The sequence below is a fragment of the Osmia lignaria genome, chromosome 13, assembly GCF_051020975.1.
Source record: "Osmia lignaria lignaria isolate PbOS001 chromosome 13, iyOsmLign1, whole genome shotgun sequence".
Taxonomy (NCBI): domain Eukaryota; kingdom Metazoa; phylum Arthropoda; class Insecta; order Hymenoptera; family Megachilidae; genus Osmia; species Osmia lignaria.
This window is the reverse complement of record NC_135044.1, coordinates 7,988,762-8,005,990: the sequence shown is the minus strand read 5'-3', so window position 1 is coordinate 8,005,990 and position 17,229 is coordinate 7,988,762. Positions and strand designations below refer to the sequence as shown.

The 17,229-nt window shown below is 34.8% G+C and overlaps 3 protein-coding genes and 2 long non-coding RNA genes across 7 annotated transcripts; 3 read left to right on the top strand and 2 right to left on the bottom strand.

Moving 5' to 3' along the window:
* Nucleotides 1–245: 245 nt before the first annotated feature.
* Nucleotides 246–7,118, bottom strand: LOC117602468 (uncharacterized). The gene is made up of 10 exons (XR_013063341.1): nt 6,552–7,118; nt 5,501–5,797; nt 5,156–5,392; nt 4,708–5,010; nt 4,478–4,594; nt 4,167–4,312; nt 3,965–4,049; nt 3,074–3,232; nt 1,501–1,725; nt 246–1,327 (listed from the first exon to the last, which is right to left on the bottom strand). It is a non-coding gene; the product is annotated as an uncharacterized LOC117602468 (long non-coding RNA).
* On the top strand, nt 2,263–10,284 carry LOC117602465 (prohormone-2). The gene is made up of 9 exons (XM_034320523.2): nt 2,263–3,113; nt 4,523–4,640; nt 4,726–4,824; nt 4,896–5,028; nt 5,158–5,370; nt 7,782–7,883; nt 7,969–8,051; nt 8,128–8,360; nt 8,430–10,284. The coding sequence occupies exons 2-9, from the start codon at nt 4,523–4,525 to the stop codon at nt 8,514–8,516; spliced, it is 1,068 nt and encodes a 355-aa protein (XP_034176414.2). The 5' UTR covers nt 2,263–3,113; the 3' UTR covers nt 8,517–10,284.
* Nucleotides 10,265–13,286, bottom strand: LOC143306029 (uncharacterized). Its single transcript, XR_013063340.1, has 6 exons — nt 12,792–13,286; nt 12,522–12,700; nt 12,232–12,431; nt 11,997–12,147; nt 11,740–11,937; nt 10,265–10,747 (listed from the first exon to the last, which is right to left on the bottom strand). It is a non-coding gene; the product is annotated as an uncharacterized LOC143306029 (long non-coding RNA).
* On the top strand, nt 12,028–13,086 carry LOC143306004 (inactive serine/threonine-protein kinase TEX14). The gene is made up of 4 exons (XM_076691601.1): nt 12,028–12,154; nt 12,307–12,577; nt 12,639–12,836; nt 12,912–13,086. Exons 2-4 carry the CDS (start codon nt 12,309–12,311, stop codon nt 13,084–13,086), a joined length of 642 nt encoding a protein of 213 aa, XP_076547716.1. The 5' UTR covers nt 12,028–12,154; nt 12,307–12,308.
* Nucleotides 13,287–13,429: 143 nt separating the features above from the next.
* On the top strand, nt 13,430–17,170 carry LOC117602466 (thioredoxin C-1). 3 transcript variants are annotated; one of them, XM_076691853.1, is made up of 4 exons: nt 13,430–13,473; nt 13,835–14,039; nt 14,138–14,287; nt 14,375–14,513. In XM_076691853.1, the coding sequence occupies exons 2-3, from the start codon at nt 13,839–13,841 to the stop codon at nt 14,276–14,278; spliced, it is 342 nt and encodes a 113-aa protein (XP_076547968.1). In that variant the 5' UTR covers nt 13,430–13,473; nt 13,835–13,838; the 3' UTR covers nt 14,279–14,287; nt 14,375–14,513. The 3 variants fall into 3 exon arrangements, with proteins under 3 accessions (XP_076547968.1, XP_076547967.1, XP_034176415.1); XM_076691852.1 differs by lacking the exon at nt 13,430–13,473 and adding an exon at nt 13,480–13,630; XM_034320524.2 differs by lacking the exons at nt 13,430–13,473; nt 13,835–14,039 and having other exon boundaries at nt 14,147–14,287; nt 14,375–17,170.
* Nucleotides 17,171–17,229: the final 59 nt, after the last annotated feature.

Sequence of the window (17,229 nt, the reverse complement as noted above, 5' to 3'; positions counted from 1 at the left end):
CTCTGTTGCAAAGCTTTTACTAATTTGGTAGATCAAATTATAAATCAAAGTTACATGAAAAGAAACGTGCGGATTCCTATTACATGATTTTAAAAAAAATACAACTGGATTGTTTTTAATAAAATATATCTAGCTATCTGCAAAGTTGCAAATTAAAATACTATTCATGAATCTACGAAACCTAATTACTAAAGTTAACAGTTCTTAAAACAGTAATTACAAAAAATTATAATTTTAATGTCATATTGCTTTTAATAGATCAGATGCAAAAAAAAGTTATTATAAAGTAATAATTAGAAATTGATTAATTCTAGTTCATTTTGTAACATCTGAATCATCACTCCTTTGAAACTATGATTTTATAATGTACAATTATCGAACTATAAGATGAGACGTCGTATTCACATTTTGCCATTTCATGAATGAAGTTATTCCTGTTTTACAGCAACAGGCGTCCCTTACTACACAGAGTGAAACATCGATCTATTCCTTCGGGATACTCCCTACTCTTGGCTGGTTACAGTTTCAACTTTAATGTAGTATCAGCGACTAGAAATGTCTGTTCTATTACTGGTTTATACTACTGAACCTGCAAATCATACATCATTATTAAAATATTGTGATAAAAAATGCTTTTCTGTTGAATTATTATAACAATTTTTCATTTTAATAGCTCCCTTCATAAATATCTTGCTTTAAAATTATATGAATTATTAAGATTAATAAGAGAGAGGGTCATGGCTAAAAGTTTTGGGAAAGACTCTCAAATTCTTAAGTCCTGAAAATGTATAGATTTAAATAACTTATGGTTATTAATTAGTTATTAATATTAATATAAAAAGACCATTATGCAGAAACCTTTCACGGGATAAATGTTATCTTATCGGTTCAATATCTTATCAACCCTTCAGAATATTATTTTGGTCCTGATCGTACAACGTCCCTGGATAAGTACTTCCATACATCCTCGTTCCCCTCCCACCAGTGATTTCTTCAGTACATCCCTCCACTAAATCCTGGAAGCACGGGGATTCGTCGTTCCCAGAATCAACGATTGACGTCAATGGGAACCAACCTTCGGGTCGAGCACGTCGAATTATATTACTTCATAGAACCAACGCCGTAATTACAGCGGCGGCGAGGTCCTCCCGTGTCCTCCGTGGGATAATCAACCTTTTTACTAGATTCGTGAAAATCAACTTTTCGTCGAAAGAAAAATGAGGACGCATCAGCTTTCAAGTTTGAAGAAAGAGCATCTCTTAGAAGAGGGTGTGGCGTTAACTCTTTACCTTCCTAATTGTCATAATCCTGATTCCTACATAGATCCCTACAATTAAAAGTACATTTTTCTATCGTTATTATGTGCCAAGAATGTGATTGTTAAATGGATCATTAAATAAAAAAATGATCCTTTAATTAATGTCAAGGATATGCTTGTAGATCTTTTAATTATTGAAAGATCCTTGTAGATACGCGTTCACCCCGACAGTACGTATTTACGTGGAAAACGCGGCAGGGCGAGTCCGCGCTTGTTTTTCTGCAACTCCTTGAATTCGCGCAAGCGTGTGGCCGATTCTTCGGAAATAGATCAATTACCGAGATACTTGGTGCGACGAGATGCGTTGTATTTCAGGTAAACAGCTCGCTAAAGGATATCTTCCAAGAATTTTTCCTCCACTTCCCCATAGGTACTACATTCGATCCTCCTTCGCTGTTTCTGCGTATCTGAAAATACATATTATACCAGTGAATTGAATTGAAGATCCTTAACTAAAAGATCAATTTTCTTTCCTTTTTCTTCACCGTGATCGCAAAAAGGGTTAAACCTCTCGAGGAGAGTAAAGACACAGCGATAAAAGGAGATGCGAGGGCGAGGTCGTAAATATTTCAAGGATCTCAGGCGATGATAAATATTTTTTCGTAAGACGTCAGCGTGATAACGCGGGAGGAAAAGAAGAAATTTCGCACGTCGCTTGATCTCTCCCTCTTTCTCTCCCCCTATCGTTTCTCATGCACGGACAGAAAATATGCGTGGGCATTGGGTGCTCGTGGGCGTTCTGTGACGGTGACGGTGGTGGTGGTGGTGGTGTAGGCGTTTTTGCCTGTTGCGGGGGTTGAAGAAGAGCGGCCGGGGACTGAATACGGAAAACGTTGCCACAATTTTCTCTCTATCCACCCGGGTTCGGCTGTTCCAGATGGGAAAGAAAATACGGATTGAGAACAGGCGAAAACGAGGCACGTTGTCATTGCGAAAATATTGTTCGACGTTTCTCTGCAAATTACAACGACGATTTAACTACTATTCAATTTACCAACGGTTACTGTGCTTCCTTTCTTCGAACGGATATAACAATTATGAAATATTCTAATGGAAATTAATCGAGAAGGATATCGGTTTAAAGAAAACCAGAAGACAGTTCCAGGAACGACACAATTCAATTGAAACGCTTGAAGGAACCTTTTAATTAGTCCTCCCTTTCTTCGAATTCGTTGTTTAACGATAAATTGAAATCGAACGATTTCTTATGTAATACTATGAATGAACAATCGACAATGATTCTGGTGAAAAAGAAAATTTAAAGAATCCTCTTAGACTGACTTATGGCTTATTTGTTCAATTGAACGTCGAGAAAAAATTGAATAAATTACAGTCTTTGAAAGTTCCACCTGTTTACAACCGAATTTTCCAAACAACCACCGGGGAGGGCCAAGATGTTATGCGAGAGAAGATTTCAAGAATAGAGCCGAGGATCTGCTCGGGTCATCGCGTGGGTAGACGTATTTCGTATCACAATAGCAACGTATACAAGTTTTGTGCGGAGCGTTCGTAGAAGTGTGCGCGTGTGCACGTCATATCAACCCGTAGCAAGTCGGTAGGGGTTGTTCCGAGGGGTAGGGGATGCTCGTTCACCAAGGTGGGGTTGGTTGATCGACCGTACCCTCCGCCAGTTTTCTAGTCGTCCTGACGAGCTCCAACGTTCATTCTACCTCGATCAGCCGAACTCGCCAGTTCTCTACCATCCTCCAGAGAGAACGTCGCCACGAGAGAAGGTATCCAAGAAAGAAGACTTACCAGAAGTCTGACCTGTAGAGAACAGTCAAGGCTAAGAAAGGTGACTGAAATTCTTTTTCAATCCTTCTGTTAATTTTCCCAAGTGCAATCGGTTCTATTCTCCAAAATATTTCAAATCCTTCGATCGATTTAATTGGCCAAGTTTCGAGAGATAAAGACCTACGAAAAAAATATTCGTTTGTTATTAGGAGGGTGAAAAAATAGACATTCGTGCCGGTAATTGAGATTGTACATGTCAGATTTGTTAAGATTAAAAGTCCACCTTTGAACACGTAGAACAAGTGGAATGTAATTTTAGACTGTACAAGTTGAAAAGGAATTCCTAATCTGTAATTGCGATCATCGGATTTCTTTCGAATCTTTCGATCTTTCTTTGTTAGCAAAGGAGGTAACGTTGCGACATTAGGAGCATTTCGATTCATCAATGAAAGTACAGTCAATGAAATGTATTTTTAATTGTGTGTTGCATAGAGGCGTACACAAACGCGATAAATGACTATAGTATTTCTAGACGCAACAAGTGTGCGATTTCTGAGTCTACTATATCCGGTTCAATTTCATTTCCTGGCCAGCTTTAATTGTTCGATGCTATCGCGAAGTTTCGATCGGTTTTGTAAAAGCTCTCCAAACATTTGCTGTTTTTCAGATTGAAACAGGGAGAGATAATTATTTTCTCGATCCTTGTATCAATTACAAATTCATTGTAATCACCGTATTCCTTTGAACCCTGACATTTCGAACCGATAGAAAGAGAATCACCTATTACGTGTAAGTTTCGAAAATTGCGATTTAGTTAATTGCGCGTTTAATTACTCGACAACTCCACCGTTCTGTACATAAACTAATTGCGAGTATGCTGCAGGACATTTATAATTAAATTATTATCGTCACCTGTTAAGTCTACAAAGTGCCTCGCGTTTCTCTTCTATGAAACAATCCTAATGCCACGTTTATTAATTCTGAACGAGCATCGAATCTGAAACAATATAATTACCAAAATTAAAATTCGATTAGAATAAATCATTCGATGCAACGATCCAACTGATCGCATTGAAATTTTTACAAAATCATAAAAAGGAAATGTACAACTTACGGGACTTTCTACGCGATATACCCATTCATTTTTTACACGCAATGGAAATAGATTCCTGACATTTCGCATTACATGACATTTAAGCTTCTTTCATAGCGACCTGCTATCTTCATTTGCCTACGCTCATGGCTAACGTAAACTTTGCCCTGTACACAAAGAGAATACTTTATAGCAACTGCATCCTTTATCATGTATCTACAATGTATATCATCCAATAAAAAAAAAGAAGTTAATAAAACTGTATCTATATTCTTGTCAAAGTATCTACAATTGATGAAAGTCTAACCGATAGTATACAGATTGAAGTTTACCTAAGGAAGATTCGAGTTAACCGTGGAAAAAATGAATTTTTCCAGATGATGTACGATTGGGTGTGGTTACTGGCTCTATGCTCTCTCATCGTGATAACCCAATCCTTGCCGACGAATCTGGCGGAAGACGGAAAAAAGACTGATGAAACGATGAGACCAAAACGTGAGAAATCTATCTCGTTACTTCAAAAATGAGTAGAATATCTGATATACTCATTGACAATATCTACATTTCATTTCTGTTGTAGCTAAACGAGCACAGGAGATGTTAATGTTTGGTAATCAACAAAATCGTCAAGCAGAAAGCAACACAGGTGGGTCCTCTTACTCGTCTACCGCAGAAAAGAGTAAGTATCCTATCCTTTGATCGACACGTTTCATTACTTTAATTATTTTAATTTATTATTCTTTGTTCCAGGAACTCTATCCTCGTCAGGATTAGGTGGGCTGAAAGCAGCTCTAGTCGAGGAAGAGAAGTCTTCTCGTTTCAACACACCGAACAATGCCATGTACGATCGTGATTCCTTTTCACCCTACGAAAAGAACTACGAGTAAGTGTTTCATCGCTCCGAGTATTATAATTCTTTATAATAATTTGTTATCGTATAACAAAGCGATATATAACAGCTAGGCTAATTATCTAAGGTTAATGAAAAAGGAAAAATCAATTTCTGTTACAGTTACAGTAAGGTCCTTGTTAACGAGCTAGGCAACGAGATGCCTCAAGTATGGGATGTTCCTGCGTACTCTCGTTACTACATGAACGAAGATCGTCGAAAGAGGTCCGAGAAGTCTGGAACGAGCGGATCAACCACCATGAAACCGTCTACCTCGTCGTTCCAATCCTCGACATCCACTCAGCAGTCCGCGTCACAGACACAGGCGAAGAGAAGGTGAGTGATAAACGCATGCACTCTTGTAGAATCAAAAAAAAAAAGGACACGGTGACAAAGTGAAAAGTTCCATTTCCTCTTTTCTCGTTAAGTGCGTTTCATAGTAATCGTTGAAGGCGCGAGAATTCACCTGTGGAACAGGCAACCTGCGACAGGGTGAATCGACTCTGTAACCCGGCTGTAATTCCCACCCCTGCGAGCACGCCTTTCCCGCCCTCTTGCTCGTGCGGGACATCCCCCTTTTTCTTCGACATTTCTTCTGAATGGGGATGAGAGGGTTGGCGAGGGCGTTGCCCTCGGCAGAAACGGCGGTCGACTTGACGACCAAGTCGGTTCAATACGACGTCGTTATCGAAGTTGATCAGCGGAGCATGTTCGGCTCCCATCCAAATCATTTATAGACCTCTTTCAAATTCATCATCTCCACCTGCAATATTAATCACTTTTAAAATTAATATTAAAATTTACAACTTGCATCGTGATTATCTTAACGATCCATTATCCCAGATTTAATTAGTAATTAAATAATCACCGAAGTCCCCTCGATTACAAAATTAACGATCGAAGGCTTATTAATTTCTTCCGGTTACCAAGCTGTTAATTCTATTCCGTTTTGCTGATTGCGCATAAACGAGACAGTATGCGTACTGTGTACGACAACGATTACAACGGTGCAAGTTTCAACTATAGCCTGAAACGCGATATCTTTCCAGCGAAGGCTATCGATGACATTTATAACGTACACACGAAGCGGTTCTTCATTAATTAAGTGACGTCGTGGAGTGACGTTCACCGATACGTCAGAGGATGATCAATTATTTTAAAGTCAGCCGGCTGAGTTTCTTACGTCAAACTTTTATTTTTACACGAGGGGAAAAAGAAAAACGTAGCCGCCGCGCCGATGTGCAACGCTTGACCCGTAAATAAATGTCACAGGTCACTCGTGCACGATTTTTCCTCTTTGTATTGGAAAGAAGGAGGCTCGCCGAGACGATTGTGGGAAACTATAATGATAGAAACTGTTAGATAGAAGTTCCAGTTAAGTGGCATTAAATTGCAAATTCCATTGTAATTGGTGTTCAACGATAAGAAGAAACAAAGTTTCTTCTTATAAACGGGAAAATACTTTGGATGCTGATCAATAATAAAATCTTGTTATCCTTCTTCCTCCGTAAATTTACCTCTATTACCTGGTAATAGCGTCTCCTTTAAGTCACAGATAATTTGTCTGCGTTAATCGTGGGCGCTGAAAAATACGAAGGGTTCACCGTTAACGATTTTCAAGAAATATTAATCGTAACCGTAATAACGAAGCTAGACGAGGAAGAAAAAGAGCAGAGAAGAAAAATTGCGTCGCTAACAAGTTTTATGGGACTTGGTGAAATAATTAAATTAGTATAATCACCGAACGAAATAACGAAGGTAAATTGGGGGAAAATCGTGAAATTCGACGAGACGTTCACGTGTCGGACAATTATTCGATAGACCAACCACTCTGTTCACGTGGGCGTGTACGTGTTCCTGGATGCGTGGGTGGACGCGCACACACGTGTACAGTTTGGTGCAGTCATCGGGACGTTCGATACTTGTGACGCAATAGGGTAGCTTTCCAAGGGGTGGGTCCGTGAAAAGCTGAATGGACGCGGCGAGGAAAAGTAGGTCAGACCTGACTATTACTTGACATATCGCGAGCCAATCAGCTGACGGGAATAGAGTTTTCTAGTTTGCGTCGACACTTCCGTGAGATGCGACGAAATTAGTGGAAGAAAAGTTCATCTACAGATATGCAAATCGGGAAGCTCGAACTCTAAAAGAATTAGCCTTCGGCTATTTATACCCGTGCTACTCCGTTACAAAATTATTATTATAATTGGCGATGGTGCTCATTTTTCAAGCTGAAACTCGACGAAGTCGTTCGTTCTTAGATCGTCCAGAGTTGATTTTAAAAATTTCCCGATGTATTTCTTTTTCTCCTGATTACACGTGAGATGAAGAACTGAATGAAACCACCTGACGAGTCAGACCGTTTTGGCATATGACCAACCAATCAGCTGATGGCATTAGCTGGGTGCCGTCGTATCGATCATCCGCGACAGACCGTGGCAGAAGGCATGCTCGCCAGACCTGACCTAGGATAACATCCTATCGCTGTACTCGGCGCAAACGCGTACGATCTCTTACACTCGTCGTCATTGGCGCTTGAAGAATCGTCCTTTTGTTCGCTGGCTTTTTCATTCAAAATATACTTTGCGCCTCGATGCATATACACGCGCGATTGAACTGTAAATCCAGATTCAACTAACAATTGTAAAATGATCTAAAATACATACAGAGATAAAAGAAAAAAAAATAATAATATCTTACATTGTTATTGCGTGATTGATACGAGTTGTCCAACTTGAAACTTTCAGCGTTCCAATTTATCAAGAACCACGATTCAAGAGGGAATTGGATATCGATCCGGAGGATGTGTTAACTCTGTTGTCCCTTTGGGAAAACGAGCGTCGCAAACGGTAATAACCGCTCTCTCCATGATGGTTTATAATTGCGAATGGTCGTGTAAATACCTGAAATATAAATTCATTTTTTAATATTTAGAAATTGGCACAAGTACATGAACGAAGAGTACGATAACGTAGACGACGAAGACAATCTTCTTGACGAAGAAGATCCTAGAAATGGTAAATGGAAACAAATATATACCTTAGTTATCGATTGAATTTCGTTTCTATTAAGACAATATGTGATTGCACGCAGTTATCCCATGGGTGGATTCATCGGTGTACCCTCCTCGTCATTATAGTCTGGACTCTTTATCACCGTCAGACATAGGAATTATACGTACTCATCCATCTAGCTATTATGAACAATACGAGAACCAGTATGGTCAGCAATACGATGGTACTCCTCAATATGGCCTTGTTTATCCTCAACAAAGTTACTACAATGTCCCTGAGAAGAGGTTCATGGTTTCCAGAAAACGCTCACAGGTAAGCGCATCCCTGTCACCCTGGAAATGAATCATCGAGTTTTTTATGATTTGTAATTTTATTTTACAGGCATACGATCCTTACTCCAATTCTGCTCAGTATCAGATAAGCACTCAATCGCGAGGATACCCTTACCAACACCGCTTAGTCTATTAAAATGACCCGTTGTTGCTCGATAAAAATACGTAACGACAAACTACATTATCGAGAACGTGATCAAGAAAAGCGAGAGATATAAAGAATTTAGTAAGAAAAAGAGGGTAACGAACTGACGTTTTCGGACTCACGTATACGCAAGACAAGAAACTAATAAATAACACAGAAATTTCGAGATTCTCTGACTGAACGCCTCTCTCTCTGACGCCCCCGTTCTTTTAGCTACTTCGTCTTCGTTCTGAACACAATAATACGTGCTCGAAAAACGAACAAGAGAGGACTTTACTTTAAGAAACACGGTGCTCAGAAAGACTATACACGATCTACAAGAGCCTGCTGAAGAGACAATAGCCATTTTGGTAGAAGTTTCAATTGTTTGGCTAACAATGTGCGTTGCGCAAGGACTTGTGTTAATTTCATTTTGAATCTATCTGATACATCTGATTCCAGCATGCTCTTGTATTATTTCATTAACACGTTGACTGCCATAGGACAGTTAATTAATTCTTTAATCAACTTGAATGACTAATTTTTAATAATTTGATTAACTTGAATTTGTAACATCTCGAACCTCGTCGTAGTTAGCGTGTTAAATGATAAAGTTAGAAATTCAAGCTCTCCTTGCTTGCAGCACGGGCAGGATGAGCACCGATCAATCGTGCGACGACTGAAATCGTTAAAACAATCTTAGCGTACTCGAATTAAACTATCCTCGTGCTTGTCTGACTGATATTAAAAATGAATAGTTACTTTTTCATGGATTAGGTTCGAAGGTAGACGCATAGTACTCGATCCGACTAGACAACCGTAGTATTGGCGATGGGAATAAATGGTCGACCTAAAATAAAAAAGGAGGACAAGATTTCATTCGGGACGATAGGGAACGATAGAATAGATAAATGAAAGACGAGGCTGAAATGTAATTTTATATAACTTACCATTCGTTTCGCTTATATGTAGGTATATCGTTACATATGCATTGTCGTCAAGTTCATACGACTCGTGTGTATGCATTTCATCCCCTTTAAAACTTAGTTTGCAAGAGGGATAGAGAGAGATACTGTACGCAAAACGAAATCGAAGATACAAGAACATATAGTGTATATATTGAGTACTGAAAATACCAGTTTGAATCCAATGATAATGATCGGTATCGTGAGCTACAACATATCTTCTATTGGATTCACACTTTATATTCGACGTGCTGACACATCGATACCCTCCTATCCTTACTTTAAACATAATTGTCAATTAATTTTCTAGCCGTGTACAGACTTATACTATGCATCGATCGCCGCAAGAATAATCCTCGATGGTTTTCTTCTCACAGCGGCATATCGGCTACCAATTAAAATTTTCCGACTCGATGGTATTAATTAACGTGCTGTGTCTTGAATAACGATGATCGTGTCTGTGAAACATGGTATCTATATTAGTACAAAGTAATTGGTAATGTATTACTCGTTTGAAAATGATAGTACATATAAAAACTAATAAGAGGATTCATCGAGTTCGTGAAATTTTAATTCTTCTCTTGCTGCGAGTGTAAAGTGTGAAGTATCTTTTTAACGATAATAATCCATCGTCTTACCATTGTCACTGAAAACAAAAGGAAAGATAAAGTGGGAAAAAAAAAGAAACAAGTAAATGTGAAACTACAAACTTACCACCTAATAACATGTAATGTTCTTCTCGATTGAACCAAACACGGCCTTCCATAGAGCAAACGTTCCGAGGAGACTGAATAATTTTTCCTTTTTTTTTTTTTCTTCGTTCGTCTATCTGTATGCTTGAAACGCGTACATATGATTATTTTTCACGGTAGAAACAGCAACAAGAAAAATAGAAAATGATAGAAAGAGAGAAAAAGAGAGAGAAAAATCAGAGAACGACTGACCGATCGATCCGTGAACGATCGGCGATAGAAATCTTTTTTGTCACTTGATGCTCTATATTTTTGACGATCGTTTAGTATGTAATTAGTATTTACTTAGATTAAGTATCGTTGCGACGGAATGATTCAGTATTTATTACTTATTAATATTGTAATTAGCGTTATAGATGATGAGAAGTATTGATTACTATGTACAATTAAACGAACATCAATCAATCAATCCGGTTTGAGTTTCATTGATAAAGTGATTTTTCTGTTCAATGAAGACACTTGTTGCATATTTCTTTGGAACGCATCTTCAAAGATTGAACGTTTTTGCCATGCGACACAACTAATTCTGAAACAAAAAGAAAAAGATTCGGTTATTTCAATGTGACTGCCTTGAAAATACTGCTGCACTCTTCTCAAAAGTTATTAGGTTGTTACATACGAGCTAGCCAATTTCGAAATATTGTCAATGTTTTTTGTTCTCTTATGCTTATAGATTCTCTCCTGATCTGCACGCAAAATAAAATTGTCTAAGCTATTTTCTATGCACGTTCGATTTTACCAATGGAAAATAAAGAGATTCATATATCGATGGTGTTTAAATTTAAAACAATACGCGTGACATCAACAAAATCATCTAGATTTATTAAAATTTCTTGTTATCGATTTTACGAAAATGTATCCTATCTTCCTTCTTAATGTTAAAAAATTTGACAAAATATGTCGAGATATTTTTGCGAAAAGAAACGCGAGGAACAATAATAAAATTGAATGAACATGCACGAACATGAAAAAGTAATTCAATGAATATTTATTTCTGTGTTTCTATTAATGATAAAGCTTCTCAATGGCAACTATTCGTCATTGATTACAGATCAACTACCTGAACTATTATAAGCGCATGAGAAGGAAAAAAATAAAGAGGTGTGTGTCAATCGTGTTACTTTAGAACGAATCTATATGCATATTATCGTTCTATAATATCATGTAAATGTTCAATGATATACACGTGTGCAATTTCGAAACAAAAAAGTCATGTCACTCGGCGCTGTAAGTATTTTTTCAAACCCATGGTGCTTCTTATATATATATATTATATATAATATTGTAACAAAGCTAAACGATAAATAATAAATAACCGTATTCTACTTATAAGCATTTACTCCTGGAGCATTATTTATATATACTTCTGCTTTTTGTTAAAACAAATATATGTAATATACAAGTTAAAGATACGTACTTGATTACCTATAAACAAAAACAAAAGACGTTCTATTTTATAATAACCAATCTTTTTTTCAGTAAATTATTTCTTTTAATAATTAAAATATTTTCAAATACCTATCCTTATTTTTAAAATGGCCAGAAAATCGACTCGTCACGTTGTCATTGTCGATCCTGTAGATTGGCCACAATCGTTAGATGATAATATTAATTGGAAATTATTACAAGCTTCTACCGTTCGGCATGTATCTATAGCAAGGGAAGCGCTCTCTCAGGCACGAAAATGTTTGTTTCTTGTTTTTAATTAATTTCCATCTGCAATAAATAGATTTAAAAAGGACCAATTACGTTGATGTTAAAAATAATACTTATACCATTAGTTTCGTACACTTTGTATAGGGTGCTGACGTTAATTGTAGAAGACCCGACTTCTTGACGCCTCTGCACATTGCTACTGAACATAATGATATAAAACTCATTGAATTGCTCTGCAATCAGCCTTCCATCGACATCGAGGCAAGGACACTGGAAGGTTAATTACCTTCAATTAAAATTATAATTCAACACCGTAGCGAATTTAAATCTTTTTTTAAATTTAAATTTAAATACTTTTCGCTTGGCAGATAACTGCTTTACCAACCGAGCCATCCAGATAATCGTCACATTTTCTTACATTCCATCCAGGAATGACACCTCTTCATCACGCTGCTTTTCTAGCACATCCGGATGCGATTCAAATATTGCTTGAAAATGGCGCCGTTGTTAATTGCACGGATAACCTCGGCAGACACCCCTTACATTACGCCGTTCTACAAAAAGACGTGAAAAGTGCCACTATATTATTAACAAACAATGCTAGCGTAAATGTTTATGATGTCTTTCACGAAAGTCCACTTTACACTAGCGTCATTCGGAGACCCTTTTTTCCCATGATTAAATTATTGTTGTCATATGGGTAAAAATATCATTTATGTTGCAATTTTTAAAAGTAAATAAACATGAACCATCTTTTGTAGAGCAACAGTTCATTCGACGCCTTGTCAAGGTTCATTAGGACTACTCCTTGAGGCTCTTTTATCTATGAAAAACACATCAGATATAATTATATTGGATCTTCTCTTTCAAAATGGAGCAGATGTAAATGCAACGGAGTTTACTGGTTTACGTACCCCAATGCATATAGTGGCTATGACAGGAAATTTGCAACTAGCTACGTCAGTAGATACACGTTCAAAAATCTTCACAACGTTTTCAAGTTGAATTCTAATGGATTCTATTACACCATGTAGCTATCTTATTGAAAAAGGAGCTGATTTACGTCGAAAGAACAGAGCTGGAAAAACACCACTGGAAGTAGCTATAATGTATAAAAACTTTAAAATTGCACGGTTAATTGAAAATTATTTTTCAATGGAATTAAAAATACATCGGACCGTTAGCGTAACGGACCTTACAAGTGCATAAAATCAAACTTTATGTATAATGCGCATGCGTACAATGGCAAAGTGCAGAATTGAAATTTTGATGACCAGTAATATATCGTATCGACATCAAATGGCGCCACAATTAATAACTATAAATCACGCCTAAAATCAAACGTTATCACAACATTTAATAAACTAACTAATTAATTAATTGGTATTCTGTCACTTTGGAGCAACATTTTTCACTTGAAGTTTACGACAGATTCACCTTCTTCACGAAGTTCACGTACTTCCGAAAGCTTGGTCGATAAGATGTCGAGTAGTTTCCGTCGTTTTTCAATAGATGGCGCAGGGGGTCCAATGCCTGGTGACGTCATAGCACGTCATGTAATGCTATATATATAACGTGTCATTTCCCAGGGAAAAGGTATACATAGTTTGTATTATATTGCATATACTATAATGTTCTGTTGTAGTGGTGTAAATAGTCATGATTATTATGGACAGCATGCAACAAATAGATTATAATTTCTTTATATAAATGTATTATCTATAACTAATTATATTGTATAAAAACTTTGCAAGTATGTATTGTATTTGTTATAAAAGATATTTTTGTACTACACATCTAATTTATATATTTACATAGATATTTGGATGAACTTAAAATAATTGCAGACTTACAAAATATAACACAAATTTAATATTAATAACGTTCTGTTTCCTTTACTTATGCAAAATATATCATACTTTATATTGTGTATAAAAGTTTGAATATCTTGTTTCAGTGATATGAATAATCTGGTATTTGGAGTTGGCATAGGACTATTTGTTATTTTGATCCTGTGGGCTATAGCTTTGTTAATATTTATCGTATCATTAAGAGTTGAAAAGAAAATTGGAACTATTGCAATATTGGTTGTTGGCATATGTACAATAGTTTTAATTGCTTTGCCAAAGACCTCTGAAAAAGCTAATTCTACAGAAAATAAGGTATGAGAATAATTGTTACATTACAAAAATTTGATATATATATTTATATTATTATTTATGTAATAGCTACCTGATGTCTATTTTAATCTTTTTTACAGATATATGATCATTTGTTCATTTGGCGTATTGTATTACTTGTATTGTTGACTATATCATCTCTCATTGGTTTCTTAGGATATATTAAATTTTCATTGACAGAATCAGTCAGACCAGTTCGAATATCTAGTTGGGTATCTTAAATATTAATAGTAAGTATTCTTCATTGTTATAACTAAAAGGCAAAGGTAAATTAAATAATAAACATTCTAATTTCTTTTACTTGCTTTGTTTTGCAGAAGTTATTAATAAATGCTGCAACTGAAAAACACTATTTAATTCTTTTAGTCAATATTTTGTCTTCATAATACAGACAATATTTAAAACATTATAAAAATGTTGCGCAGTAGTACTACTAAACTTTCATCAGCTCTAGTGAGACATATTTCTTCATCTTATCAGATGAATAAACAATTTGAAATAAATAGTAATAGCGAATTTGTTAGTAAAGTAATGAATAGTTCAGTACCAGTTATTGTAAATTTTCATGCAGAGTGGTGTGATCCTTGTAAGATCCTAACACCCAAACTAATCGAGCTTATAGGACCAATGGATAAATTAGATCTTGCCATTGTGAATCTAGAATCAAATCCAGAATTAGTACATATTTTTGAAGTAAAAGCTGTCCCAGCTATTACAGTAATTTCAAGTGGATTGGTTGTTGATAAGTTTGTAGGTTTAATTGATATAGATATCATAGAAAATTTAATACACAAACTTACCAATACTTCTCCAAATTCTGAAAATGATAAGAGACCAAATGAAACATGAGTATTTTACATATTATTCAAAGTAATAATTAAATATATTTTTATTCTATTGTGCTATATAATTCTACTTCTCTTAATTTTTCAAAGAGCAATAGTAAAACAAGAGCAGCGCGATTGTGCTGCGTGGTATTTAAACGATTAAAAGAAATATTTTATTACATGTTTAAAATGCAACTTGTGAAGTTGCATGAAAAAGAAAGAATAATTATGTTAAACTATAACAAATTTTATTAAAATTGTGAATAAATCTAGTTTACAAGAAGTATATTTACTATTATAATTTAAACATAATTAAGGTTTTGAATTAATACCGGGATAAAACATACGATTGTAATTTCAAAAAAGATAACATGTTTATTATTCATCATTTTTTTTTTTTTTTAATAATAATTTGTTAATTATTTTACAAACTCTTAATAATGTATTATATGTATTAGTAATATTATAACATGATTATAAAATGATTTTTTAAACTGATTGTATGTTACATAGTACAATGTTATAATAATTAGTATTAACGGCCTTTTTTTTTATTTTACGAAGTCGCCACACTAGCAGTATTTATTAAACTAATCCTAATGTTAAAACTGAAGTATATTTCAAGGAACTTACTTTCTTTGCATAATTGCTATCACTACTTAAATATCTCTCAGTAGAGTACAGCTAATAAGATTAATTTGTTTCATCTGAATAAAATTCATTGAAAGCACATTATGCAACAAAGTTAACAATGGCTTATTATTAAATAATGAATGTAAACCTAAAAACGATAAACTGTGACTGATGTAGGAATTATGAACAAATTGTTATTTAATCTAGCTTTTACTTTAGGTTTATTTCAACTTGCGAAACAATTCTGTACAATCTATGTATGAAATTGTTGCTGAAAATAGATAGTAGGCCTAAAACATAATAAAAGTAATTTAATCCATGTATTCCCTGGTAAAAGAGGTTTCTTCATCCGTTGGCAGCAAGCAATACATAAATGTATACCAACAATTAAAAGACTAGCTATAATCTTTTTTTATCAGTCAAGTGCTTTCAAGAAACACCATGATAAGGCAATGCTGTGATTCCTTGATTACTTGCAAAACCTTTTATTTTTATGTCAAATGTGTATACTCCTTTTTCGAAGAAATTCTACCAAAAAAAAAGTATTTTATATGTTTTTGCAAGCAACCCTGTTTTTCTTACACATGTTTCAAATTTTATTAACATACGCAATTAAATAAGTAAATTGAAAAATAATTTACGTAAATATGTACAAAATTAGGAAAAGATGTTCAATAAGTCTTTTCAAAAGAAAAAATGAGAATAAATTTATTTTTCTTTCTCGGATAAATGTGGTGTATCTACATCGAGTAATTATTAATATAATATTAATTTCTTTTAGTGACTATTATAACGAAACACATACCAAATGCAAATACACGAGCACAATTATCCTTATTTTCATACAATAAACGCATACAAACAAAATTTGAGAATATATATATATATATAACATTGCTATTAGTGCACCGATATGTTCTGTAGAGGCGATTTCATGGCCCCACAAAATTACATGTTCAGTAAATACATTTGGACGCTTTAATGTTGCAGAAATGTTGCGCATATTTACAACTTATCTATATCAAGTAGTTTAAAAAAAATGTAACAAAATGTAGAAAAACACGAATGATATTATATACAAATTTTTAACTAATGTTACTTGTTGTTATTTGGCATATTCAATAACAATAACGCTAATACATTTTTTGTTCTATTCGTGTACCTTAATTATTTCTGGAAACATTCTTACACCGAAAATGAGAGTAATGTATTTAAATAGTATTTGTGATATGATTATAAATTATTAAAATTTGAATATACCCAATCACGGTACTTTATATCGATGAAAATAATAATTTAGCTGATTAACAACAAGTAACATCTAGGTTTTGTTATTACTAAATCATCTAATAGTTATATGATACATAGTATGATACAACATGATACAATTTACTTTGCGATTAGTCTTCACAGTAAATATGTACGAATAATTCTCGGATTATTAGAAATAAGATATTAACTAATCTTTTTCTGTAAAGTTTTAAAATTCACACTTTTTAGAATTTTTTAAAGAAATTGCATCTATTGGACATTGTTGTACCGAATGAAAGATAAGGGGAAGAAAAATGAAAAATTAGAAAAAAAATCTAACAAATGAAAATCTTAGAAAAATTGTATAATGAAGAGTATTTTATGGCTGTATATATACACGTGTGTATGTTAGAATTAGGAAACTAGCCTTAAAATTCGTCGATTCTCATTATGTACAATTT

Excerpts from the sequence above, each read along its gene's own strand:
- LOC117602465 (XM_034320523.2), top strand. The coding sequence starts at position 4,523 with ATGATGTACGATTGGGTGTGGTTACTGGCTCTATGCTCTCTCATCGTG. Across the intron at positions 4,825-4,895 it reads CTCGTCTACCGCAGAAAAGA|GAACTCTATCCTCGTCAGGA; the intron begins GTAAGTATCCTA and ends TCTTTGTTCCAG. Across the intron at positions 5,029-5,157 it reads CCCTACGAAAAGAACTACGA|TTACAGTAAGGTCCTTGTTA; the intron begins GTAAGTGTTTCA and ends TTTCTGTTACAG.
- LOC143306004 (XM_076691601.1), top strand. The coding sequence starts at position 12,309 with ATGACACCTCTTCATCACGCTGCTTTTCTAGCACATCCGGATGCGATT. Across the intron at positions 12,578-12,638 it reads AAATTATTGTTGTCATATGG|AGCAACAGTTCATTCGACGC; the intron begins GTAAAAATATCA and ends CATCTTTTGTAG. Across the intron at positions 12,837-12,911 it reads GGAAATTTGCAACTAGCTAC|CTATCTTATTGAAAAAGGAG; the intron begins GTCAGTAGATAC and ends TACACCATGTAG.
- LOC117602466 (XM_034320524.2), top strand. The coding sequence starts at position 14,472 with ATGTTGCGCAGTAGTACTACTAAACTTTCATCAGCTCTAGTGAGACAT.